Source organism: Taudactylus pleione, unplaced genomic scaffold, assembly GCF_031769625.1.
Source record: "Taudactylus pleione unplaced genomic scaffold, aTauple2 ptg000537l, whole genome shotgun sequence".
Classification (NCBI taxonomy): Eukaryota; Metazoa; Chordata; class Amphibia; order Anura; family Myobatrachidae; genus Taudactylus; species Taudactylus pleione.
In genome coordinates this window covers 6714503-6741803 of record NW_028284939.1, presented here as the reverse complement: position 1 = coordinate 6741803, position 27301 = coordinate 6714503, and the positions used below count along the sequence as shown (strand labels likewise).

General features: G+C 48.5%; 1 protein-coding gene across 1 annotated transcript in view; it reads right to left on the bottom strand.

Moving 5' to 3' along the window:
• Window positions 1-5478: 5478 nt before the first annotated feature.
• Window positions 5479-27301, bottom strand: part of LOC148500969 (histamine H3 receptor-like) — a 33682-nt gene continuing 11859 nt past the window's right edge. The window contains exon 3 of the mRNA XM_088451121.1: window positions 5479-9951. Within this exon, the coding sequence (XP_088307247.1) occupies window positions 9061-9951 (891 nt within the window). The 3' untranslated portion in view covers window positions 5479-9060. The remainder of the gene's footprint in view (window positions 9952-27301) is intronic.

Below are 27301 nucleotides of genomic sequence, written 5' to 3'. Positions count from 1 at the left end.
GTTAAAACATGGCTTTATAAGTTGAAAAGTACCAGCCCTCTTCCCATCCTGGGGGCACCAATTGAGCCATACACGAGGCAAATGAACTATTCAGCAATAAATGTCAACGTACTGTAAATGCACAAAGCAAAGGAACAGTAAGCGTAATAGCTAAAGGCAATTTCTGCATATTTCATAAATAGCCACATACTGTACCAGCTGACAGCCCCCTTCCCGAGTGGCCAAGCCCCTTCCTGTGTACCCACACCCCCTTTTCGGAACGAGCACAACATCCCTCCCTGCACCGGGTGACACCATGTGGAGGGACGCCACTGGATATGCACACCGGCAACGGCGCCAATCTGGAGATGTGCGTACATACAGATGTGTCCACATACTTCTATCCTCTGTGCGCTACAGTCGCTCACAGAACTTAGGCATGCTGCATATCATTTTAATCAGCAGAAGCTGCTTGTGCTATCTATTCATATTGATTGGTCTATTCACTCCAGTCCTTTGGCTATTGGGGGGAGGGGGAGGGGGCTATTGGCTAATGGATAATGGGCTGCATGTGGTTTGAAGCACACTGAAACATGACAAGCTTTGTGGGTTGAGAGAAAGTTACACTAACGGGGCCCATCCATCAGCAATGGATTGCCACGATCGCGCGATGCGGCAACCCGGCATCGCGGGATCGCAGAAATCCAATATGTTGGATTTTCCCGATTTGACGATCGCAATCAAAAAATGATCGCGATCGTCAAATCGCCGAAATTTAACATGGAAAATGTCTGCGATCCGGCGACGGATTGCAGAACATCGATGGTGGGAGGTCGGCGTTTCCACCCGGAAAGGCCGGCACTTCCCATCACATCACTGGATCACAAAATCCGGTGTCTGATGTATGGCCACCTTAATAACATTTACTGATGCACACGGCAAATACAATTACTCACACAAGATAACTGCAGAAACTTAGATTTACTGTATGTGTGAAATGTTATTCATTTGCACTGTGTCCTTCTTAAAATGATATTTAAATGTATATAAAAATAAATGGTACACAATTAGCAGAGCCACTTAAGGGCATCCTAAAAACATGCGACCTTTGCCTGGTGTCATCTCCACTATCCTCAGAACTTACAAAAGGGGTCTCATTCTCTTATATTGTATATCCAAGCGCAGAATAACTCACCACACCCCAGATGCTTTATGAACATCATAAATAGAGACTCGGAGAATCGCTCAGCACCAGCTGCCATGTTGATTCCAGAAGCTCCATGCCACGTACCCTCAAGTCAAGGAACGTTCTGGAAAACTATTCCGCAAAGTACAATGGTGGCAATAGCACCTACAGCACTACAATGGCATGGAACATTGGGGGTCATTCAGACCCGCTCGTGAGCGGCAGTACGCTCGCAAGCAGGTCGATGTTCCTCCACTGCGCATGCGCACGACGGAGGGAGTTCCATCGTGCCATGTGCGAGATCCGGCGAGCAACGGGCTCTCCATCGCTCCGGGTCTCGCACCAAAGGGGGCGTGCTGTCGATGTTGATTGACAGCACGCCCCCTTTGGTGGGCGTGCCGGGGGCATGCCTGCCAGACGGAGGCGTTCCCATGGGAATGCCTACCGTCTCAAGCCGGCCCCACTGACATCACTAGTGATGTCAGGGGGAGTGATTTTGGCTCTGATAGAGCCAAAATCACTCCAGGGCTTGCGGCAGCGAGACCCTACCGCAGGGTCTCCGTTGCAAGCCCGATGGTCGCGATGGTCAAGACCATCACGACCATCATCATGGACGCTCGCATAGCTGTGGGTTACCACCCACAGCTATAGCGAGCGTCCATGAGGACGCTCCAAAAAAAGGTAGGAGGGCCCTGATTCAGAGCGAGCGCTCTGGTCAGAGCGTTCAGCTCTGAATCAGGCCCATTGACCTCAAACCATTGATGTTTGCAAAATATCCATCACGAGGTCCTGTCTGAGGGTGCTAAACTTTTCCGGAAGTCCGTATGACTCTCTTAAACTTTGTGAGTCTCCCAAAGGTAGCGGCAGAGTTGGCAAGTATGCTACAAGGGTAAATGAAGACTGCTTTGTATAGAAAAGCTATAATAATCAGAGGTTTGGACGAGGCTGTGACCAGAGGAAGACTTCTTGGGCAGAGTGAGACCTGCGCCAGTTTTTTGTACAATATATAAAATTGCTCTGTGCATGCTTCCACGCAGATTTGCGTGAATTGGACACTCAGGGCCTGATTCAGACACGCTCGTAAGCGTCCGCACGCTCGCTCTGAGCAATGGTCGCACAACTGTGCATGCGTATGGTTCGTAATGCACATGCGCAAACCAGTCATTGCAGTTGGAAATCGTGCGCTCGTAAAACACAGAGGGGCTGCTATTTTGAGTGACAGAATGTACCGTTTGTGGGTGGTAACAGGGGAAAGTGCTTGAAAACGGGGAGTGGTTGTGCAAATGCAGGTGTGCCCAATGGTCAAAAGGGCGTTTAATGGGAGTGCATAATTAGCAAAGGAGCGTCATCGATCACGTCACTTGGTTGTCTTTCAGCCTGAACTGCTCGCAGTGATTACGGGAAGTAATTCCTACCTCAAGCGCTGCGAGCAGTTCAGATGCCTTTCGATGTACCCGATTAATCTAATAAAAACAGGAGATGATGTGATTTGCGAACGTCAAAGGGGCATCTTGAAAAAATAGCGAGCGCATTTAGCGGACGCTCTCACAGATATAGAGGCGTCCTCACACCGCAAAGAGCGAGCGCTCAATTTAAATATCCGGCCCCTTTTTGAAAGCGAGCGGCTGCAAATAGCTTCCGGGTCTGAATCAGGCCCTCAGCCCAATGGTGCCTAGATAGGAGAGACGGGAGAAGGAAGCCGCGGGCTAATTTAGGCCAAGTACAGCAAATTGCGAACAGACGCAGATTGACACAAAGACACATATATACATGTCCAAGCCATATCATACCAAACGCTTGTGATTGGCTGATTACAAATGTACATCTGACTCTGATAGGTGCTTATCTTTGCTTGTGAATATATTGGGCCTAATTCAATGGTGGACGCTATTGCTGCTGCCGCTACGGCTTTTTGCAGAGCTGCAGCCGCGAAAATATGCAAATCCTAGTTTCAACCCTCCCCTTGTGCGCCAGACAGTGCAAGCTCCGAGACGCCCACTTTCAATGACCGTGCACAGTGCAACTCTGCCCGTGGTTCTGAACACTCCACCGTTGGCACACCATTGCTTGCACCAGCCTATGACTGGCGCAGTGTCTCCTGAAATTCGTATAATCATGGCCTCTGTGGCTGCAGCTTTGTGTTTGGGAACGCAGCTGTCCTCACTGACTCGCCCATGACACTCCCATATCACGCCCATGATATGCGCACGGTTCAGGCTAACGTCCAGGAACCCTCATAGTTTTGCTTCACTAGTTCTAATGTCGATGACTCCGTACACAACAGCGGACTCTGCGTACACTCGGGTTAATGCATGCGCCATTGGGGTTTTCAGGACTTTTCGTGCATGCGCAGTAGAAAATGATCGTTCAACTGCGCAAACATCCGATCTGCGTCCATCTGTGATTCACACCCATTGTGGTTTTTACGTATTAGCGCATTCAAACACTAGATACTTCTATCTGAAGTATCACAGAGGTTTTATAAGATATTATTCAAGCCTAATAGTAGGTGCACAATTCACGAGCAAAACAAATGGTTAAAAAGACGTATGTGTCAGTGATGTACGCCTAACGGGAAACTTATGGCCGATATGCACATATCTTACGTTACTTTCTACTTTACATATGCCTTGTTTAGTCTACGCATTTTAGGTCTTCTGTTTGGAGAGGAATAGCGGGCAATGTTGTGCCAGTCTGTAAATCCATAGAAGGACACTTCTAGAATTACTGGGCTAAAAGCCCAACGATAATAGACAACAGGGAGTTACAAAGATCTCAATAGGCTCGATTCAATGCAACGCGAATTGAATAACGCCGAGAAGGTGCTCCCGGAGATATTCAATTTAGCGCGCTGTTAACCCCGACTAAGGATTTCTTCTCGCACCCCTCCTGGGGTGCGAGCAGAAATCCGACAAAACTACAGGCGCGATGCTGTTTTCTGCCCTTAGCGCCACGGAAACAGCATCGCGCCGGGCAGTTTAGTTGGAGAATGCCGGTTCTTGCGACTAACCACCATGTCTAAGGTGCGATGGATGCAAGAACCAGCATTCTCCGACAAAACAGCGTGCTCCTTCTCTGCGCTGTTCAATTCGCGCTGAATTGAATCGAGACCATTGTATCAAAACTTTTACATATATCTACAATTGTATTTTATAGTTTTATATATTTTCACAGTGAATCAACTTGTAATATGAATTCTGCCTTAGGCTCTTGATTTCCTGCATTTCCGGTACTTGTTTTTATTGAGACGGTCAAGAAATTTATTGTTACTCTATAATCTCATGATTAAGGCTTCTGTATAGCCCAAGACCAAACCCTGTTTTTATAGAATATTAACTCCTAAGTGCCCCCACACATGCTACCATCCAAACAGTCGGCAGTATTGACAAATGACCGGATCTGTTTGCCGTTTGGCCATTTGGGTTCCCAAATTGGACAGAGCTCATCGTTTGGTTGGCGGCACAATTTCCTGTTGCTCAGTAACCGTACACACATGGTCTGACCGTTTTAATTACAAACTTGTGAATTTTGGCACAACTTGGGCTGATATGGCTCAGTTAGCGATCAATGGCCCTGATTCAGAGCCGGACGCTCTGACCAGAGCGCTCGCTCTGAATCAGGGCTCACCTCCATTAATATAGAGCGTCCTCATGGATGCTCGTATAGCTGTGGGTCACCATCCACAGCATATACGAGCGTGCAGGATGATGGTCGCGATGGTCTTGACCATCGCGACCATCGAAACTGCGAGCAGAAGCCTGCGGTTGAGTTTTTCAACCGCAAGGCCAGGAGTGATTTTGGCTCTATTAGAGCCAAAATCACTCCCACTGACATCACTAGTGATGTCAGTGGGGCCGGCTTCAGATGGTAGGCGTTCCCTTGGGAGCGCCTCCGTCTGGCAAGCACGCCCCCGGCACGCCCACCAAAGGGGGCGTGCTGTCAGTCAACATCGACAGCACGCCCCCTTTGATGAGACACTCCGAGCGAAGGAAATTCCTTCGCTCGTAGAGTCTCGCGCATGCGCACGACGGAGCTCCCTCCATCGTGTGCATGCGCAGTGCGGACCATCGACCCACTTGCGAGCGGACAGCCGCTCGCAAGCGGGTCTGAATGAGGGCCAATATTGCAGAGTGTGTGACAATGTGGGAACCAAAGAATGAGGAAATATTTGTTGCATTATTGTCTCTGTTTTGTGCTTCCAAAATTATTACCCTAATTATGATATATATTCAGTCATCTTTATTTTTTTGCATACGTTGATGGAATTATTTTATAAAACTGCAGTAGCGGTAAAATATTACAGTATATAAACTTTTTCTTGGCTGCAATGTAGTATGAAAAAATATGTATATTTTTTATTGACATGATATTATGTGGCATATTTCGAGTATTTTTCGCCCATGACCAGAATGTACATAGACAAAATGCGCGAGTGCAAATATATATGCTAAACACCTAAATTCTGAATACATAAACTTTGTTTTCATCTAGTATTGTTTTGAGTCATTTGCACCCATTTTGCTATAACCCATGTATCAGCCCGATTATATGCAAGGTCACTGTCCCTCAGAGCTTACAATCTAAGTGAATATCTGCAGACATACAGCAGGAGGGGACTAAGGCCCTCATTCAGAGCTGCTCGCAAGCGGCCGCTCGTTCGTTCTGACCGATGTTCGCACATCTACGCATGCCTACGGATTTTAATACGCATGCGCGAACCAGTCAGTGCGGCCGAAAATCTTTTGTTCGCTAAATAGCGAATGCCTGCTATTTTGAGTGACAGGAGGAGGCGTATGTGGGTGGTAACAGGGGAAGGTGCTTGAAAACGGGGAGTGGAAATCAGAACGCAGGCGTGCTTAAATTTCAAAACGGGCGTTTTAAGGGTGTGCATAATTAATACAGCAGCGTCATTGACCACGTCACTGGGTTATTTTATAGTCAGAACTGCTCGCAAGATTGTGGTAGGAAAAACCAACCACAAGAATAGCGAGCAGTTCATACGCTGTTCGATGTACTCGATTAATCTTTTAAATAGCAGACATGACGTATGGTGCGAGCGGCCAGGGGGCGTCTTTTTCAAAATTACGACCGCAAGTTTTGTTCGCTCGTTCAGACATAGAGGCGTGAACAGACCGCAAAGTGCGAACGGTTCATTTGAATAGCCACCCCTTTTTAATGAACGAGCGAGCGCAAATAGCGTCCGGCTCTGAATCAGGCCCTAATTGCTTTATCACTCATAATTTTTTTATTCTACGTATAAAATGAAGAATGGCGCAACTGTACCAATAAGACGAGCGAAAATCTGCATCATTTGTGGATAAGCATCAGACCCCATTGTGCGATTAACATGAAATGTTCAAGTAGCAGTTACATTACATTACGCTGACCTGTAATTGGCCAGTAAAGACAGTGAGAAAACACAATCATCCAATAAGAAACTTACCAGATATACACATTTTATGACCACAAACCCAGAAATAGGGGAATGAAGAAAGCCTCTGGAGCAGCATAGGGTCTTGTTGGTGGCTATCAGTAAAATTATCTTTATAATGATAATATATCAAGTGTTTATGTATAAAGATGGCCATACTGTACATATCAGGCGGGCCAAATTAGGCTGACACTATACTGTGGGCCTGATTCAGCAAGGATCGCAGATGCGATTGTGTCCGCAGTCAGCCGATTGTTACGCACTGCGCATTCGTCAAAGACGCAGTGCGCAAACTCTCCACTGCAATTGGGACTGCGATCGCAGTGGCTACACAGACCCGTCGCGGAGTGATTGACAGGAAGTACCGTTTGCGGGTGGTGACGGTGTGGGGGTTAGGTGGTCGTAGAAACGCAGGCGTGCACAAATTAGCCACTGCTACAACATACGCAGCCTGAGGTCTCATAGCGTGTGATGAAGTCAGCAATTCCTGAGTGAGGTCTGACCTGCCTTACCTGTGCGTATGGGTCCGATGTTACTCGATGGTACCGATTGTTTCGCTATGTTGCCAAACTATACGGATGTAAGGGGAAGTGGGCGTCTATAGTTTCTATGGGGGCTGCTTAAATGCCAAATGCACCAAGCTCCAGAATGCAGAGCATTACGGAACTTGGCCTCGGTAGCTAATGTCATCTGAATATTGCATTAGTCACCGCAGTCTATGAGCTACATTCCGCAAAACATTCCGGGAGAGGGATCGCACATGCGTGGTCTGATGGCTACATATGTGCAGTAGCGCAGCCGGCTTCTGAACCAGGAAGTAACGTGATCGCAATAGTGATCACATGCAGGGACGCCTGACAACCCAAGTAACTTGCAGGGTTTAACACGGGAATGAGCCGTGAAACCCTGCAGTGTAAACGGTGCGGTCCGGGTCATGATGACCTGGAGCGCACCGCATGCAGGCCGATTGGCTGGCTTTAGTGGCGCTTGGAGATGACGTCATCTCCAAGCGTCCACTTCCACGCCGGAAGAACCGGGTTACTACAGACCCGGCTCCAGTGTGAACGGCACCAGCTCGAAATATCCTGGGTTGGCGCTAGCTAAATTAGGGTCTGATCTGGTTTGGAACCCTGGGCCTGATTCAGAGCCGGACGCTATTTGCGGACGGTCGTTCTAAAAAAGGGGCCGGATATTTAAATTGAGCGATCGCTCTTTGCGGTGTGTTGACGCCTCTATGTCTGAGTGAGCATTCAAAAAATGCTCTCGCTATTTTGTAAAGACGCCCCTTTGCCGTTCGCATCACACGTCATCTCCGGTATTTATTAGATTAATCGGGAACATCGAAAGGCATCTGAACTGCTCGCAGGGCTTGTGGTAGGATTTTCTTCCCGCTATCACTGCGAGCATTTCAGACTAAAAGACAACCAAGTGACGTTGTCGATGACGCTCCTTTACTAATTATGCACTCCCGTTAAACGCCCTTTTGACCGTTAGGCACGCCTGTGTTCAGATCTCCACTCCCCCGTTTTCAAGCACCTTCCCGTTACCACCAACAAACGGTACATTCTGTCAATCACATTAGCAGCCCCTCGCTGTTTTACGAGCACACGATTTCCGACAGCAATTACTGTTTTGCGCATGCGCATTATGACCCATACACATGCGCAGTTGTGCGAACATCGCTCAGAGCGAACGAATCAGGCCTCCAGGTCAGACCCGGAATTTATGTATAAAAACGGTATTACTGTAGATTTAGGGCATTTGGCAATTGCAGGTTTAGCAGTGACACAATATGGTGACCATGTGCTTCAGTGCATGTCCTCATACATAGGCCATTTAATTTACACATTACTGTATATTGTGTTAGCATTGTTAATCCTCCTGGGGGGGTGGGGTGGCCAGGAGGGGGTCGTTTTTTAGGTAATCGTTACAGCATAACCACTTGGTTCGGGGAACCAGTCTTCCGCAGCTGTAATTGAAAGTGTGTTGGGGGTAGGTGGGTGTAAAAATTAAAAATGTATTTATATCTTCAGTTCCACTTTCTTTACAACCCAAATGTCATACTTTTTTATGTACAGTCTGTAAAATGAAAAGTCTTTATTCTGTTCATCTAAAATAAAAGACCTATGCCTCTCCCTAACTCCCCTACAATATATAACGTTCTTCAGTAGGGTAAGAAATAAAAAATATATTCCCAGATGTTCCTGACACATTGAAAAAAATGCTTCTGTTCTCCGAGCCCAGACCTCCAAAGCGTTATATCTACAGTCTATGTCACACAAATGCTTCCTGGAGATTTCCCATTAACTGGTAATTACTTCAATGCCAACTTCTTCTACCGCTGGATTGTTTGATCATGTAAACAGAATAGAGGTGAAGACGTTTTTCTATATCCCAAGGTGTGTACTGCTGTCTGGTCAAGGGGGAGGAGAGACTGAGCACAGGAGGGTTCCATCTGACTGATTTACATGTAAATATGGGGATGTATTTTCACTTTTCCTGGGCAAAGTAGCTTCATAAAGGCTTTTCGGAAACTCATATGGCACAGAGGGTAAAGTATAGGGTTAATGGCAGAATTTAACCAGAGGAGCCAAAAGGAGATCTCGTAGAGGTAATGCTGGACACAGCGTCCATGGCAAGCGGCCCTGATGATCATTAACAGCGTGTAAGGTGCCCAACAAAGACCGAACACGCATACGATAATGGCCAAGGATTTGGCCACTCTCTTGTCTCTCGATAGCCTAAACCGATTGGCAATGCTACTAGCCATGTCCGTCCTGGAGCTACTGCAAGCGTTTTCTACTGCCTTGTAAAAGCACTCTTGATGTTTCTTGGCTTGGACCTCGACTTGCAGAGGGGGAAGGTCTTGGCTTATGTTGAGGTCCAAGGTGTGATCTTTGATCCTCTGCGACCTGTTCCCCGCGGGACAGGTCTCTATAGGCGCCTGACAGGGAGCTTGTTTTTTAGCGTCAGTGTGAGGCTTCTCAGCCGGTTTGACGAAAAAGATCAAATGTTTTTTCCTTCTACTCTGGAAGCTCATCTCACAGTGCTCCTGCCCTTGGGCCAGCTCTTCGTTCCTCATCAAGGTCCTCTTCTTGATGTTCATGTAGATGCTGAGGTTGAAATAGGTGACGCTGATGAAAGGGGTGAAAAATTCTACAGTGGAAGCGATCATTAGAATATACCAGTTGTAGTAAAACTCCACGTAGCATTCCCCATCGGGTAGGATGGTCGTCCTGGCGATGTATTCCCAACTGATGATGGCTGGTCCATAGAGGAGAAAGGCTGCCACCCACACGGTTACCATTTTCAAGATGGCATTTCTGGTCATTCCTTTTTGAGCTCTGTAGGATACCTAATGAATGAGAATAAAAGGTTACAACACAGGGGTTATATACACAGTGGATTTTATACCCTGCACGATGCATTACAACAGAGACATAACTTGAAATAACAAGGTCAAATGGCAATGTCTTCTCTCCCCTCCACCCCAAATGCAACAATGCTCTAAGGGGCCTTTTTATCAGTTATCTAAAGAAAAACTCCAGAAAAAAACATCATTCCTAATTGCAGCATACCGCGACTATAAGGAATACATTTTTGGCCCAATTTATCAAAGTCTTGATGCCAAGGGAGTTGCTCCAATAAGCAACTGCCCTGGCCAATGCTGAAAGCTGTACATTTACGGCTGATGGCAGTGGCCAATGTTTATAAAATAAGCCGATAGGAGCCGTGGGATCTGAAGAGAGAGCTCCCTCTTTGCACTCCGAGCCATCTTTCCATTGGAAGGAGTGCGGTTACGCCATCTGAAGGTAGCGTTAACTAACGGATGCCAGCTCTGCGAGTTTTAGGTTTCCAAAGCTTGATAAGTGTCACAATCCCAACGTTCTGATACATTGTATGGGGAATGGTCGGTGTGTTCCAATACTGACACTGACGCAGGGGATAGATGTGAAATCTCCCATGTTAAACCATAGGTGCAATAGTTAATTTAGAGGAAATCATGTGGAAATAGTTGTTTTTGCATGATCTTGATAAACAGGACCCTAAGTATCATTAAACAATGAAATGACTTAATATGAGAAATACAGAGTCCTTTAAATTAAAATAGAAGAGAAAAATACATAGGAAAGAGCGATGTACAGGACATGGCCGAGTAAAGGCAGGGAGAAAACTTTGATTTCATTGTTAGGCAGTCTTTGTGCTCATCTGTTCTATGCCCTATTTGCGTCTCTCTGAGAAGAGTGTGCATTGTGGGAAGGGCAGGGACAAGGCAAGGAGGTGTCTGTTGCTATTTTATTCTACTACACAACTGGAGCAATTTCCCGACTTATGAGAGACAAGCCCAGGTCCTGCCTCCGTTCTTCAGAGATTCAGCAGCCTGTGTGGAAGAGCCCGCCCTCCACATGGACTGACAGGAGGACGGCTGGTGTCTTGATACTGAGGAGCTGTCCGTGGCACCAGTGCTGAATGTGAAGATGCAGACTATTACACATCACCGTCCGCACTGACAATGCTCCCCTCACACCTGACTGCCTTATATCAAAGCGCTGATGGTCCTTGTCCCTAACAGTTAGAATATATTAAGCAAAGCATATTAGAAGAAGACTATCACTATAGCTTAGCCAGGAGGCCAGTGTAGAGATGTAATTGACTAGATATCTTGAGTTTAACCCACAGGTGGGCAATAAGCCGCCCTCCAGCTGCTATTGAACTACATATACCAGTATGCCCTGATAGCAAAACTGGCAGGGCATGCTGGAATGTGTAGTCCCACAACAGCTGGAAAGCCACTTACTGTATAGACACTTATCTCCCATCTCTCCAATAAATATGACCCTGTTCTCAAGAACTTATTTATCAACGACCTTGACACAGAAAGCACTAGGACAGTGTTGGCTAACCTTGACACTCAAGCTGTTATGGAACTACATAACCCAGCATGCACTGCTACAGTTTTGCTATTAGGGCATGCTAAAACTGTGGCAGGGCATGCTGGGATATATAGTTCCACAACAGCTGGAGTGTCAAGGTTAGCCAACACTGCACTAGGAGGACTAAGTAGTACAAGGCACAAATATCTTAAGTAGTTCACTAAAGCAGTACCAAGTTCTGGCGTAACAGCATCATTCACTGCTAATAAGGAGTAACTCAGGGCCTGATTAAGCAAGGAACGTACGGATGCAGACGCACGCAGCCGGCCGCTGTGAGAATATGCTAATGAATGCATACGCACGGCAATGGCAGCTGAATAAGCAGACGGCCAGCACAACATAATACCACCCACTTCCCTTTACTCACGTCCTCTATACCTGGCAAGACAGCACAAACATCGGTAACATCGAGAACCATCGGACTCATACGCACAATAGTGGTTGACCTGACCCTCCCGCAGACATAGCGAGACTTCCTGTGTGCAACTAGACCTCAGGCTGCGTCCGCCGCCGCAAGGGCTTAATTATGTACACCCCTGAATCGCCGTCCAAACGCACAGGCACGCCTGCGTTTGCCCGACCACTCCCCGTCACCACCCTCAAACGGCACTTCCTGTCAATCGCTTGTCCCTGGGGCTGCGGACTCCCTGTGAACGCATACTCCATGGCCCTGGCCGGTTCGTGCACGCACACGTGTGCATACGTATGCGTAGAGCAAAACCATCGACCGATTGCGTGCCTCTGCATCAGTGCGTTCCTTGCTGAATCAGGCTCTTAGTGAGCAGATACTCTAACAGAGTTAGCTGACAGGAGAGATCAAGGAAATCTATGTGAGACCCAGCTCAACATAAAATTCACAGAGATTGTCAATATCTGAAGGATAACTCTGGTTTGTTGCATTTGTACTATTACTACTATTATGCACCAACGTTATATTGGTGAATAAATAGATTTATTACATATAGAGACTGACACCCACCTGTTTAGTGACTTATCTGCAAAGAACTCTTGGTCAAAAATAGAGCTGTGCGGTTCGGATTTCCTGAAAACTGAACACAGACGAAGTTGGAGGTTTCGAGTCGAATCGAGTCTTGGCTCGGATCACTTTTGGGGTTGACAGTGATGTCGGTAGTGAACTTCCTGCTCTATTAGAGCAGGAAGTTCACTGGGGCTTGCGGTGGACGAGACCCTACCACAAGGGTCTCGTCGCAAGCCTGATGGTCACCCACAGCTTAGCGAGTGGCCGAGAGAAGATGCTGAAAGCTGCATCTTCTCCGGTGAAACCCCCTGGCAACGAGCATAAACCCCCCTGGCAACGAGCATGAAAGCCCATGGCAATGAGCATAAACCCCCTGGCAACGAGCATGAAACCCCTGGCAACAAGCATGTAACCCCTGGCAATGAGCATAAACCCAATGGCAACGAGCATGTAACCCCTGGCAACTAGCATAAATCCCCTGGCAACGAGCATGGAAATGGTAATGAGCATAAAACCCCTGACAACGAGCAGGTAGTTTTAAAGTAATTAGAAGCCTTACTGTAGGGTATAAAATGGCCGCCGCCGAGGAGGAGACAGATGCTAGAGGTCCTACTGGACCTCTAGCATCTGTTAGGCCAGCGCAATGCACACAGCGTTCCCGGCAGCGGGAACGCTGGCGCTGCCGGGAGAAGATGCTGAAAGCTGCATCTTCTCCAGTGAAACCCCCTGACAACGAGCATAAACCCCCCTGGCAACGAGCATGAAACCCCATGGCAATGAACATAAACCCCCTGGCAATGAGCATGAAACCCCTGGCAATGAGCATGTAACCCCTGGCAACGAGCATAAACCCCCTGGCAACGAGCATGAAACCCCTGGTAATGAGCATATATACCCTGACAACGAGCATGAAACCCCCTGGTAACAAGCATGTAACCCCTGGCAATGAGCATAAACCCAATGGCAATGAGCATATAACCCCTGGCAACTAGCATAAACCCCCTGGCAACGAGCATGGAAATGGTAATGAGCATAAAACCCCTGACAACGAGCAGGTAATTTTAAAGTAATTAGAAGCCTTACTGTGGGGTATAAAATGGTGTATGGCAAATATGTAAGTGTCACTTTGGTAATAGGCATTACAGTGTGTGGCATAATGTGTAATGGGCATTATGGTGTGTGGAATAATGTAAGTCACTATACCAGGGACGTCTGACTAGTGCACTGCCTTATGGAGGAGCAAGGACAAACTCCAGGTACAGGAAGGGAGGGGGCGCAAAATTGCTGCCTTGCACCGGGTGACAGATATCCTAGTTTTGGCCCTGGCCTGACAGATCTTATTGAGCAGGCGCCGAGACCCAGCCAGGACGGGAGCAGTGGGTGAGTAGTTGCACACTCACTCCCTCTCGCCTTCAGCGGCGGCAGTCCCCCTCATCTATGAGGGTAGGAGCCGCCGCTGGACGTCCCTCTACTGCCTTGCTGTGAGCCCAATACGGCTTCTAGAGGCTGCAGTCGATGCAGTCCCTAGAAGCCAGTGCTTCTGTGCATGCGCCGGTCGCGGGCCTTGCAAGATAACTTTCTCACGCACAATGCATCTGGCAGGAGCCGAACAGAGAAGAGGACAGAGTTGGCCGGACAGATGCACGTGCAGCCCCCCGCCAGGAAAAGGTAGGAGTTGCTGTTGGTCGGTGAGCCCTTCACCTCTCTGCCGAAGAAGAAGAATACAAACTAATTGCAGTGTACCCGATTCTCCAGACCTACCCAATCCACCTGACACCATTGGTGAGTGCATTAGGGTTGGGAGGCGGTTTAGGATTAGCCACTAGGGGTAGGATCAGGCTGCTGGGAGGGGGTGTTTGGTTTTGGTATCCTATACCTGTCGGGATGCCGCCGCTGGGATTCTGACCGCCGGGATCCTGAGCACCGGTATCTTGTACACAACCATCATAGAACATCAGGACTCTCTTAGCAGCTTTGTAGTTAAGGGGTTAACCCACTGACGTCACGGCTCACCAATTATAAAGTTTTAAAGTTTATCAGTATATTATTATCTGTTATGCATTATACAACACAGCAATTACTCAGGGCAGCTATTTTCTACACTCCTAGGTAATCAGAATTCCACGCAGAATGTTAAGTTAATAGAGTTTTAAATACCTGCAGTTAGAGTGTTACTAATATAATTGCATGGTGCTGCTGGCCAATCACATTGCAGCTTTTCTTCTAATGCTATAATTTGCTTAAATATAGAGTCCAGCACTGTTTCTGGCAATGGTAAAGCATTTTAATTATAGATGCTTTTTATAAGGCTATTTAGTCCTTAATGTAACTCTACTTGTAAACTGTTGCTTTACATGTTCCTTGTATTCAGGGGGTTTAAATTGCTGAAAGCAAATGTCTCCCCTGGGCATATTATAGTAATTATGGGTTTGGATGCATCTGTAAGTGCAACTGGAATTGTTTCTGCAAAAAGAACTTGAAGGAACTAATTAGGAGCTTGATGATGGAATTATGCCGAACCTATAAAGGACAGTTAACGCAAAGGACAGAGGGCTGTTTGCAAATTGTGTGCAGCAAAGTCATTTTATGCTTGCAATTTTGATGACTTATGTCCACATACATCTAGCTTCCTTGCACGTTAAACAGCCCTTATAGTCGTGCCATGCCGTGGTGTGACTCAGTAGCGCAGAGCGTCTTTTCATGCATCTTTTTACCTGTCAATGCGTGTTATTCGCACGCATATCTGCCCATTACAAAGCTGCGCAGGGGTGCTGTGCTGCTGTCTGTCAAGGGCTGCTGCCCCCCAAAAATATAAAAAGTAAAAACCAACATATTTTTTTGTGTGCGTGTTAGCCACGCCTGTCATCGGCGTAGGTGCGCAGGGATGCTGTGCTGCTGTCTGTCAACGGGCTGCTGCCCCCAAAAAACAATATTTTATGTGTGCATGTTAGCCACACCGGTCATCAACATAGGTGCGCATGGGTGCTGTGCTACTCTCTGTCAAAAGACTGCTGCCTCTTTCAGGGGTTCACACCAGTGTTCAACAAAAAATTAAAAATAAATTTGTGTGCGTGTTAGCCACACCTGTCATCGGCGTAGGCGCACAGGGGTGCTGTGCTGCTGTCTGTCAAGGGGCTGCTGCCTCTTTCAGGGGTTCACCCCAGTGTTCAAAAAAAATAAAACAATTTTTTTTGTGTGCATTAGGCATGCCTGTCATTTGCGTAGGCGCACAGGGGTGCTGTGCTGCTGTCTGTCAAGGGGCTGCTGCCTCTTTCAGGGGTTCACCCCAGTGTTCAAAAAAAATAAAACAATTTTTTTTGTGTGCATTAGGCATGCCTGTCATTTGCGTAGGCGCACAGGGGTGCTGTGCTGCTGTCTGTCAAGGGGCTGCTGCCTCTTTCAGGGGTTCACCCCAGTGTTCAAAAAAAATAAAACAATTTTTTTTTTGTGCATTAGGCATGCCTGTCATTTGCGTAGGTGAGCAGGGGTGCTGTGCTGCTGTCTGTCAATGGGCTGCTGCCCCCACAAAAGAAACAATATTTTTTGTGTGCATGTTAGCCACACCTGGCTATCACTGTCATCGGCGTAGCTACTCAGGGGCGCTGTGCTGCTGTCTGTCAAGGGGCTGCTGCCTCTCTCAGGGGTTCACCAAAGGTTTAAAAAAAAAAAAAACATTTGTTTTGTATGCGTGTTAGCCACACCTGTCATCAGCGTAGGTACACAGGGGTGCTGTGCTGCTGTCTGTCAAGGGCCTGCTGCCTCTTTAATTTTTTTAAAAGAAAATTCTGAACCAATTGCTGCTTGTGTCATCCCGACGGCACAAGTCGCACAACAGTGACATTCAGCCAAGGGTTCTCAGCCCTTAAGGCTGCTACACGGCCCAAAGGCCGCATCCTGCTTCACGGCCCAAAGGCCACCTGTCGTCACTCCTCACCAGCCCTCAACGCTGTAATGGCCGCAACTTGCCAAGAGTTCCAGGCCTCAAGGCTGTTGCAGGACTAATCATAGCTCTGTATTCCACTACTACTCAGCCCGGAGGCTGCATCAACAATTAACTATCAATTATCAATTCTTCAGCCAGTGGCTGCACCAATAATCTATTCTTCAGCCAGGGGCTGGACCAATTATCAATTCTTCAGCCAGGGGCTGCACCAATTATCAATTCTTCAGCCAGGGGCTGCACCAATAATCTATTCTTCAGCCAGGGGCTGCACCAATTATCAATTCTTCAGCCTGGGGCTGCACCAATAATCTATTCTTCAACCAGGGGCTGCACCAATTATCAATTCTTCGGGTGTGGTATAAGAGATAGACAAAACTTAGTTAGAAAATGTCTAGATCTACCCCAGTTGTTAGACAGTCAGTAGATCGACAGGTACAAAAGGTCGACACACTAAAGGTCGACCTGTAAGAAGGTCGACAGGTACAAATCGCCGACAGGGTCAAAAGGTCAACTTGGAAAAGGTCGACACGAAAATGGTCGACACGTTTTTTTTAAAAAAATGGTGTAAATACCATTCGGACCCTTGCGGGCCCGCTTCGCTCGCCACGCTGCGGGCACGGCGGCTCGCTTCGCTCGCCACATGGATTTATTCCCCCTCCATGCCCACTTGGATGGTAGGGAATGACGTTGGATGGTAGGGAATGACGTTGGACACTGGCTCATCTTATGTGCCTAACCCTAAACCTAAAAATAAATAAATAAATATGTCGATCATTTTTGTGTCGACCATTTTCATGTCGACCTTTTGGCCATGTCGACCATTTGTACCTGTCGACCTTCTTGCATGTCGACCTTTAGTGTGTCGACCTTTTGTACCTGTCGACCTTTTGTACCTGTCGATCTATTGACTGTCTAACAACTGGGGTCGATCTAGACATTGGCCCTCATTCAGAGCCGTACGCTCTGAGCAGAGCGCACGCTCTGAATGAGGGCCAGGCTCCATGAAAATGGAGCGTCCTCCTGGGCGCTCGTATAGCTGTGGGTCACCACCCACAGGCTATACGAGCGTGCATTGTGATGGCCGCGATGGTCGTGACCATCGCGACCATCGAAATTGCGAGCCGGAGCCTGCGGTTGAGGTTTTCAACCGCAAGCTCCGGAGTGATTTTGGCTCTATCAGAGCCAAAATCACTCCCACTGACATCACTAGTGATGTCAGTGGGCCGGCTTTTGACGGGAGGCGTTCCCGTGGGAACGCCCCCGTCAGGGAGGCACGCCCCCGGCACGCCCACCAAAGGGGGCGTGCTGTCAATCAACATTGACAGCACGCCCCCTTTGATCGGACACAACGAGCGAAGGACTTTCCTTCGCTCGTCGCGTCTGACGCATGCGCACGACGGAGCTCCCTCCGTCGTGCGCATGCTCAGTCCATAACATCGACCCACTTGCGAGCGGACAGCCGCTCGCGAGTGGGTCTGAATCAGGCCCCTTGTCTAACTAATTACTGTCTATCTACAGTCCGGCACCCCAATTCTTCAGCCAGGGGCTGGACCAATTATCAATTCTTCAGCCAGGGGCTGCACCAATTATCAATTCTTCAGCCAGGGGCTGCACCAATTATCAATTATTCAGTCAGGGGTTGCACCAATTATCAATTATTCAGTCAGGGGTTGCACCAATTATCAAGTATCAACTCTTCTTACTTCAGCCAGTGGCTGCACCAACTATCAACTATCAATTCTTCAATCCTCAACGGGTACCCCAATCATCATCTTTGCACAGTCCTCAACTCTATTAATCACTCAGTTTTGAGCCAGCTAGCTGGATGCAACCTTTTGGCCCTTAACTTGATGAAAAAAAAATCAATATGAGCTGTGAGGTGGTCAAAATTGACTGGAAACAAGTGAAAATAAATGTTATTGAGGTTAGTAATACTGTAGGAACAAAAAAGGCCCATTTTATGTGATTTTAGCTGTTTTATGATTTTTTTAAGAAAAAATCCAGATCCAAAATCAAAACCAAAAAACAAAACTCAGAGGTGAGGTTTTGGCAAAACCAATCCATATCCAAAAGCAGGGGAGATCCAGATCCAAAACCAAAAGCAAAACACAGGGGTCGTCGCACATCTCTAGTTTTATTAGATATATGCACTTTCCGTTTATGAAACTGTTTATTGTATATATATATGTATTTATGTTTTTATATAGATATATTTATTTATTTATTGATGGATCTTAAAATATCACTCTTGTATATATATATATATATTTCCAGTTGAAATGGAGTCCGGAGTTTGCGTTCCACCAAAGTGATAAGCAACGAGTGAAAGTTGGCGAACTTCCGGCCTGGATAATAGAAACCGGAAGCAGCGTGCGCTCCACAGCTATATGTAAAGACCGCCTCCTGGAAGAGATTACAGCGGGTGCGAGTCTGTGTACATGGAGAAGACTAGTTACCCTTCAGATACTGTACCTGGAAGTGACGTGAACTGAGAGCAGAAGTGCGGTTTCCTGCCCACACAGTCCAGCAAAAAAAGAGCTGGCCACTCGCGAGCTCGCTTCGCTCGCCACATGATTATATTCCCCCTCTATGCCTACTTGGATTGTAGGGAATGACGTTGGACATTGGCTGATGACGTCAGGGTCAATCTACTGAAGGGATCTAGCTGCTTCCCTGTGTACATCTGGCCCAGAAGTGGCGTGCGTGTAGTCATAGCCATCACCATGACTATAAACGCTGTCTCCTATTAGGATACAAAAGGGGGAAACCAGAACCGGAATTAGCGTGCGTTCCATAGCGTGGAGCACACGCTATATGTAAAGACCGCCCGCTGGAAGAGATTATAGCGGGTGTGAGTCTGTGTACATCTGGCCCAGAAGTGGGCATCACCATGCCTACAAACGCTGTCTCCTATTAGGATAGGAAAGGGGGAAACCAGAACCGGAATTAGCATGCTAATAAATAAGTGTTTTTAACTTAATATTGGAATGCTGAATATGGAGATTGCACATGGGGGCACTCTAGGAAGTACTTATCATATTAGACAGGTAAGCAAGCCTTATCTATGTGTATATGGAGAGTTACCTGAGATATCTGGTTACCAATCCATAGTAACCATTGGAGTGTACAAAGGGGCTTATTAAGCAGGTAGTGCCACCATAGTTATACACCTTGAAAAAGGCTCCTTGTGAGCAGAAACGCTTTGGGTATCTTTGAAAGGCAGAGGAACCACAGGGTGACACTTGGGGAGTGGACATTCTGCACACATGATCAGGGGTGTTCCAGGACCCTAATACCCTGGAGGTGACTGAATATACCTTATCTGCGAGCTTGGGTGTGTGAAATTCAACACCCCAGTTAATCTGGTACGCTCCTCTGTTTACTAATTGGTGGAACTATTAATGGATATGTTTTTTATATTGAATAAACAATACTTCACTATATATACCCTGATTTTTACGTTTTATGTACCGAGGAGTCGAATATATACCTGACCAAGTCCATATGAAACACCCATCTAATTTAAATAAGGATATTCCATTGTGATGAGTTGAGTGGAAGAATTCCAGAACATTTTTATGACACTGAACTAAGAATACCCTAGTTTAGGGTCCACAAAAACTCTGGAAGAGCGCATATAATCGCAAGTACTGTGTTTTATATTTTGGTTTTTATTATTTATCTATCAGTCTGATAAATTAAATAAGTTACATTTTTCTATCCAGAATGAAGAGTTCTCACAAGAAAAACCCTTGAATTAGCATTTTGATTCTTTGACGCTAAGGAAAATGCTGGGAGATAAATGACTGCAGTTAGCAGCCTGACACCTAACTCTGCCTCCCACTGAAATCACAGTGATTTGCTACATTACAGGGTAATTACAGTAATTATGTCCAGGGAACCACAGGTCCATTGTGGGAGTTAAAGCAGAATAGTAGAAGTTATGTCCAGGGGACCAAAGGTCCATTCTGGGAGTTGCAGGTAAAATTAACTACTTATGTCAACACACTGCATGCTTACAGGCTCCATATAGAGCATGAGAGAAAATCATGGATTAGACAGGAACTTCCTATGGGTGCTAAACCAGACAAGACAATATTATTCAGTTACCAAGTCAGGAAACTCAGACACGCAAAGCATAAGAAAGAAAGCATCAGTACAGTATATATAACAGAGCGGAGAGAATTGAGCAAAAGGGACAGAGGGCCTGATTCAGAGCCGGACGCTCTGACCAGAGCGCTCGCTTTGAATCAGGGCCCTCCTACTTAAACTTGGAGCGGCCTCTTGGACGCTCGCATAGCTGTGGGTTACCACCCACAGCTTATGCGAGCGTCCATGATGATGGTCGCGATGGTCAAGACCATCGTGACCATCGGACTTGCGGTAGGGTCTCGGTGACAGCAAGCCCTGGAGTGATTTTGGCTCTGTCAGAGCCAAAAGCACTCCCACTGACATCACTAGTGATGTCAGTGGGGCCGGACCCAGACGGTAGGCGTTGGCGTTCCCATGGGAACGCCACCATCTGGCAGCCACGCCCCCGGCACGCTCACCAAAGGGGGCGTGCTGTCAATCAACATCGACAGCACGCCCCCTTTGGTGTGAGACCTGGAGCGACGGCTTTCCCGTCGCTCCTCGGGTCTCGCGCATGCGCGCGACGGAGCTCCCTCCGTCGTGCGCATGCGCACTAGGGCGCTCGCGAGCGGGTCTGAATCAGGCCCAGAAAGTGCAGTCTAGGGGCGAGATAAATCTTGAGAAATAAAAGAGAAGAGTGTGTTATAGTTACAAGGCAAACTTGTGGCACATAATATGTGTGCAGTGTGATAGAGTGCAATAAGATGAGTGTGTAATGTGATAGTGTGTAATGAGATATGTGTATACTGTGATAGTGTGTAATGAGATATGTGTATACTGTGATAGTGTGTAATGAGATATGTGTATAATGTGATAGTGTGAATGGTATAGTGTGCAATGATATAGTGTGTAATGTGATCGTGTGTGTAATGACAGTGTGTAATGGTATAGTTTGTAATGATATAGTGTGTAATGTGATAGTGTGTAATGATATAGGCCCTGATTCAGAGCCGGACGCTCTGACCAGAGCGCTCGCTCTGAATCTGTGCCCTCCTCCATTAATATGGAGCGTCCACCTGGACGCTCGTATAGCTGTGGGTCACCACCCACAGCATATACGAGCGTGCAAAAAGATGGTCGCGATGGTATTGACCATCGCGACCATCGGACTTGCGAGGGAAACCCTGCGGTCGGGTTTCCCAGCCGCAAGGCCAGGAGTGATTTTGGCTCTATCAGAGCCAAAATCACTCCCACTGACATCACTAGTGATGTCAGTGGGGCCGGCTTCAGACGGCTTCAGCTGTCAATGTTGATTGACAGCACGCCCCCTTTGGTGGGCGTGCCCCCCTGACGGGGGCGTTCCCACGGGAACGCCTCCCGTCAGAAGCCGGCCCACTGACATCACTAGTGATGTCAGTGGGAGTGATTTTGGCTCTGATAGAAAACCTCAACTGCAGGCTCCGGCTCGCAAATTCGATGGTCGCGATGGTCTCGACCATCGCGACCATCACAATGCACGCTCGTATAGCCTGTGGGTGGTGACCCACAGCTATACGAGCGTCCAGGAGGACGCTCCATGAAAATGGAGGCCGGCCCTCATTCAGAGCGTACGCTCTGCTCAGAGCGTACGGCTCTGAATGAGGGCCATAGTGTGTAATGTGATTGTGTGTAATGATATAGTGTGTAATGATATAGTGTGTAATGTGATGGTGTGTAATGATATAGTTTGTAGTGATATAGGCCCTCATTCAGAGCCGTACGCTCTGAGCAGAGCACATGCTCTGAATGAGGGCCGCCCTCCATAATTATGGAGCGTCCTCCTGGACGCTCGTATAGCTGTGGGTCACCACCCACAGCCTATTCGAGCGTGCAGTTTGATGGCCGCGATGGTCTTGACCATCGCGACCATCGCCACTGCGAGCCGGAGCCTGCGGTTGAGTTTTTCAACCGCAAGGCCCGGAGTGATTTTGGCTCTATCAGAGCCAAAATCACTCCCACTGACATCACTAGTGATGTCAGTGGGCCGGCTTCTGACGGTAGGCGTTCCCTCGGGAACGCCCCTGTCAGGGAGGCACGCCCACCAAAGGGGGCGTGCTGTCAATCAACATCGACAGCACGCCCCCTTTGATCAGACACAACGTGCGAAGGAAAGTCCTTCGCTCGTCGCGTCTGGCGCATGCGCACGACGGAGCTCCCACCGTCGTGCGCATGCGCAGTGCACAACATCGACCCACTTGCGAGCGGACAGCCGCTTGCGAGTGGGTCTGAATCAGGCCCATAGTGTGTAATGATATAGTGTGTAATGATATAGCGTGTAATGTTATAGTGTGTAATGATATAGGGCTTCATTCAGAGGCGGCCGTACGGTCTATGACCGCACGGCCGCCTCGATGTTTGTCCAGTGCGCATGCGCACGAGGCAGCCGGCTCCTTTGTGCGCATGCGTGAGACCCGCTACGACCGACAGCGCCGGTCGTAGCGGGTCTCTTTCCAAAGGGGGCGAGCTGTCGATGTTGATTGACAGCTCGCCCCGTTTGGAAGGCGGGCCAGGGGGGTGGCAGCCCAAACGGAGGCGTTCCCATGGGAACGCCTGCCGTTTGGGGGAGGCCCCACTGACATCACTAGTGATGTCAGTGGAAAGCTTCCGGCTCTGACAGAGCCAAAAGCTCTCCGGGGTTTACGACAAGTGAGACCCTTCCCTAGGGTCTCGTCGTAAGCCCCGATGGTCGCGATGGTCTATGACCATCGCGACCATCACCCTAGCGGTCGTTAGAGCTGTGGGTGTAAACCCCCAGCCTAATGACCGAAACAGAGGCGGCTGGTCAGGATGCAAGCGGCCACCCAGTTTCGGAGCGACCGCTTGCATCCTCCGACCGCCTCTGAATGAGGGCCATAGTGTGTAATGTGATGGTGTGTAATGATATAGTGTGTAGTGATATAGTGTGTAGTGATATAGGGGGTCATTCAGACCCACTCGCAAGCGGCAGTACGCTCGCAAGTGGGTCGATGTTCCCCACTGCGCATGCGCACGACGGAGGGAGCTCCGTCGTGTGCATGCGCGAGACCCGGACTGCGACAGCCAAGCTGTCGCTCCGGGTCTCGCACCAAAGGGGGTGTGCTGTCGATGTTGATTGACAGCACGCCCCCTTTGGTGGGTGTGCCGGGGGCGTGCCTGCCAGACGGAGGCGTTCCCATGGGAACGCCTACCGTCTGAAGCCGGCCCCACTGACATCACTAGTGATGTCAGTGGCAGTGATTTTGGCTCTGATAGAGCCAAAATCACTCCAGGGCTTGTGGCTGGGAGCCCCTATCGCAGGGTTTCCGTCATAAGTCCGATGGTCGCGATGGCCAAGACCATCGCGACCATCTTTTTGGACGCTCGTATGTGCTGTGGGTGGTCACCCACAGCTATACGAGCGTCCAGGAGGACGCTCCATTTTAATGGAGGAGAGCCCTGATTCAGAGCGAGCGCTCTGGTCAGAGCGTTCGGCTCTGAATCAGGCCCATAGTGTGTAATGATATAGTGTGTAATGTTATAGTGTGTAATGATATAGTGTGTAGTGAGATAGTGTGTAATGTGATGGTGTGTAATGATATAGTGTGTAATGATATAATGTGTAATGTGATGGTGTTTAATGATATGGTGTGTAATGATATACAGGCCCTCATTCAGAGCCACTCGCTAGCGGCAGTACGCTCGTTCCGAGCGATGTTCGCACATCTGCGCATGCGTACGGTTTTTAGTACGCATGCGCGAACCAGTTAGTGCGGCCGAAAATCATTTGTACGCAATATAGCGAGTGCCTGCTATTTTGAGTGACAGAATGAGGCGTATGTGGGTGGTAACAGGGGAAGGTGCTTGAAAACGGGGAGTGGAGATCCGATCGCAGGCGTGCTTAAAGGTCAAAACGGGCGTTTTAAGGGAGTGCATAATTAATACAGCAGCGTCATTGACCACGTCACTTGTTTTTTTTTAACTCAGAACTGCTCGCAAAATAGCGGTTGAAAACACCAACCACAAGAATAGCGAGCAGTTCATACGCTGTACGATGTACTCGATTAATCTAATAAATAGCGGACATGACGTATGGTGCGTGCGGCCAGGGGGCGTTTTTATCAAATAAACGAGCGTATGTTTTGCTCGCTCGTTCAGACTTAGAGGTGTGAACAGACTGCAATTTGCGAACGGATCATTTGAATAGCCACCCCTTGTTTTTGAACGAACGACCGCAAATAGCGAACGGCTCTGAATCAGGCCCTTAGTATGTATTGATATAGGGCCTGATTCAGAGCCGTTCGCTATTTGCGATAGAGCCAAAATCACTCCGGGCCTTGCGGTTGAGAAACTCAACCGCAGGCTCCGGCTCGCAGTGGCGATGGTCGCGATGGTCAAGACCATCGCGGCCATCAACCTGCACGCTCGTATAGGCTGTGGGTGGTGACCAGGAGGACGCTCCATAATTATGGAGGACGGCCCTCATTCAGAGCGTGCGCTCTGCTCAGAGCGTACGGCTCTGAATGAGGGCCATAGTGTGTAATGTGATAGTGTGTAATAATATAGTGTGTAGTATTATAGGACCTCATTCAGAGTCGGTCGAAGCGGCCGCACGGTCGTATAGAAAAAGCGGCCGGATATGCAAATGATGCACAAGCATGTTGCGTCCCTAAGGTCGGATCGTTAGCTGGCCGACCAAGCGGTGGATGCGGCCGGATCGCTAAAAATACGCCCACATCTCGTACGCATAGTGCGTCATCTCCGGCTACATAAGGATTAATCGCGAGCATCGTATGCCATCGGAACTGGTCGTAGAGCTAAAGGTTGACCTGACCCTCTCTTAAGCTCTACGATCATGTCAGTGTAAAACCTCCCCTGTCACGTGTGCCATGACGCTACTTTGTTAATTATGCACTCCCATAAAACGCCGTTCGCATAATGAGTCACGCCTGCGTTCGGATCTCCACACCCCCGTTTTCAAGCACCTTCCCCTGTTACCACCCACAAACGCCGCAATCTGTCACTCAAACTACCGACCTGGCTGTTTTCAAGGAGAGAGAAATTTCTGATCGTAGCCGCTAGTTTGCACACGCGCATTGTGAACTGTACGCATGGTGGACGTGCCGGGGGCGTGCCTGCCAGACAGAGGCGTTCCCAAGGGAACGCCTACCGTCAGAAGCCGGCCCCACTGACATCACTAGTGATGTCAGTGGGAGTGATTTTGGCTCTGATAGAGCCAAAATCACTCCTGGCCTTGCGGTTGAGAAACTCAACCGCAGGCTTCTACTCGCACTGGCGATGGTCGTGATGGTCAAGACCATCGCGACCATCATCCTGCACGCTCGTATAGGCTGTGGGTGGTGACCCACAGCTATACGAGCGTCCAGGAGGACGCTCCATATTTATGGAGGTGGGCCCTGATTCAGAGCGAGCGCTCTGGTCAGAGCGTCCGGCTCTGAATCAGGGCCATAGTGTGTAAAGTTATAGTGTGTAATGATATAGGCCCTGATTCAGACCCACTCGCGAGCGGCTGTCCGCTCACAAGTGGGTCGATGGTGTGCACTGAGCATGCGCACGACGGAGGGAGCTCCGTCGTGCGCATGCGCCAGACGCGACGAGCGAAGGAAAGTCCTTCGCTCGTTGTGTCTGATCAAAGGGGGCGTGCTGTTGATGTTGATTGACAGCACGCCCCCTTTGGTAGGCGTGCCGGGGGCGTGCCTCCCTGACGGGGTCGTTCCCACGGGAACGCCTCCCATCAGAAGCCGGCCCACTGACATCACTAGTGATGTCAGTGGGAGTGATTTTGGCTCTGATAGAGCCAAAATCACTCCGGAGCTTGCGGTTGAAAACCTCAACCGCAGGCTCCGGCTCGCAGTTTCGATGGTCGCGATGGTCAAGACCATCGCGGCCATCAAACTGCACGCTCGTATAGCCTGTGGGTGGTGACCCACAGCTATACGAGCGTCCAGGAGGACGCTCCATTTTCATGGAGGGCGGCCCTCATTCAGAGCGTGCGCTCTGCTCAGAGCGTACGGCTCTGAATGAGGGCCATAGTGTGTAATGTTATAGTGTGTAATGATATAGGCCCTCATTCAGAGCCGTTCGCTATTTGCGTTCGTTCAAAAACAAGGGGTGGCTATGCAAATGATCCGTTCGCACATTGCAGTCTGTTCACACCTCTAAGTCTGAACGAGCGAGCAAAACATACGCTCGTTTATTTGATAAAAACGCCCCCTGGCCGCTCGCACCATACGTCATGTCCGCTATTTATTAGATTAATCGAGTACATCAAACAGGATATGAACTGCTCGCTATTCTTGTGGTTGGTTTTTTCAACCGCTATTTTGCGAGCAGTTCTGAGTTAAAAAAAACCAAGTGACGTGGTCATTGACGCTGCTGTATTAATTATGCACACCCATAAAACGCCCGTTTTGACCTTTAAGCACACCTGCGATCGGATCTCCACTCCCCGTTTTCAAGCAACTTCCCCTGTTACCACCCACATACGCCTCATTCTGTCACTCAAAATAGCAGGCACTCGCTATATTGCGTACAAATGATTTTCGGCCGCACTGACTGGTTCGCGCATGCGTTCTAAAAACCGTACGCATGCGCAGATGTGCGAACATAGCTCGGAACGAGCGTACTGCCGCTAGCGAGTGGCTCTGAATGAGGGCCATAGTGTGTAGTGATATAGTGTGTAATGTGATGGTGTGTAATGATATAGGCCCTGATTCAGAGCCGGATGCTCTGACCAAAGCGCTCGCTCTGAATCAGGGCCCAC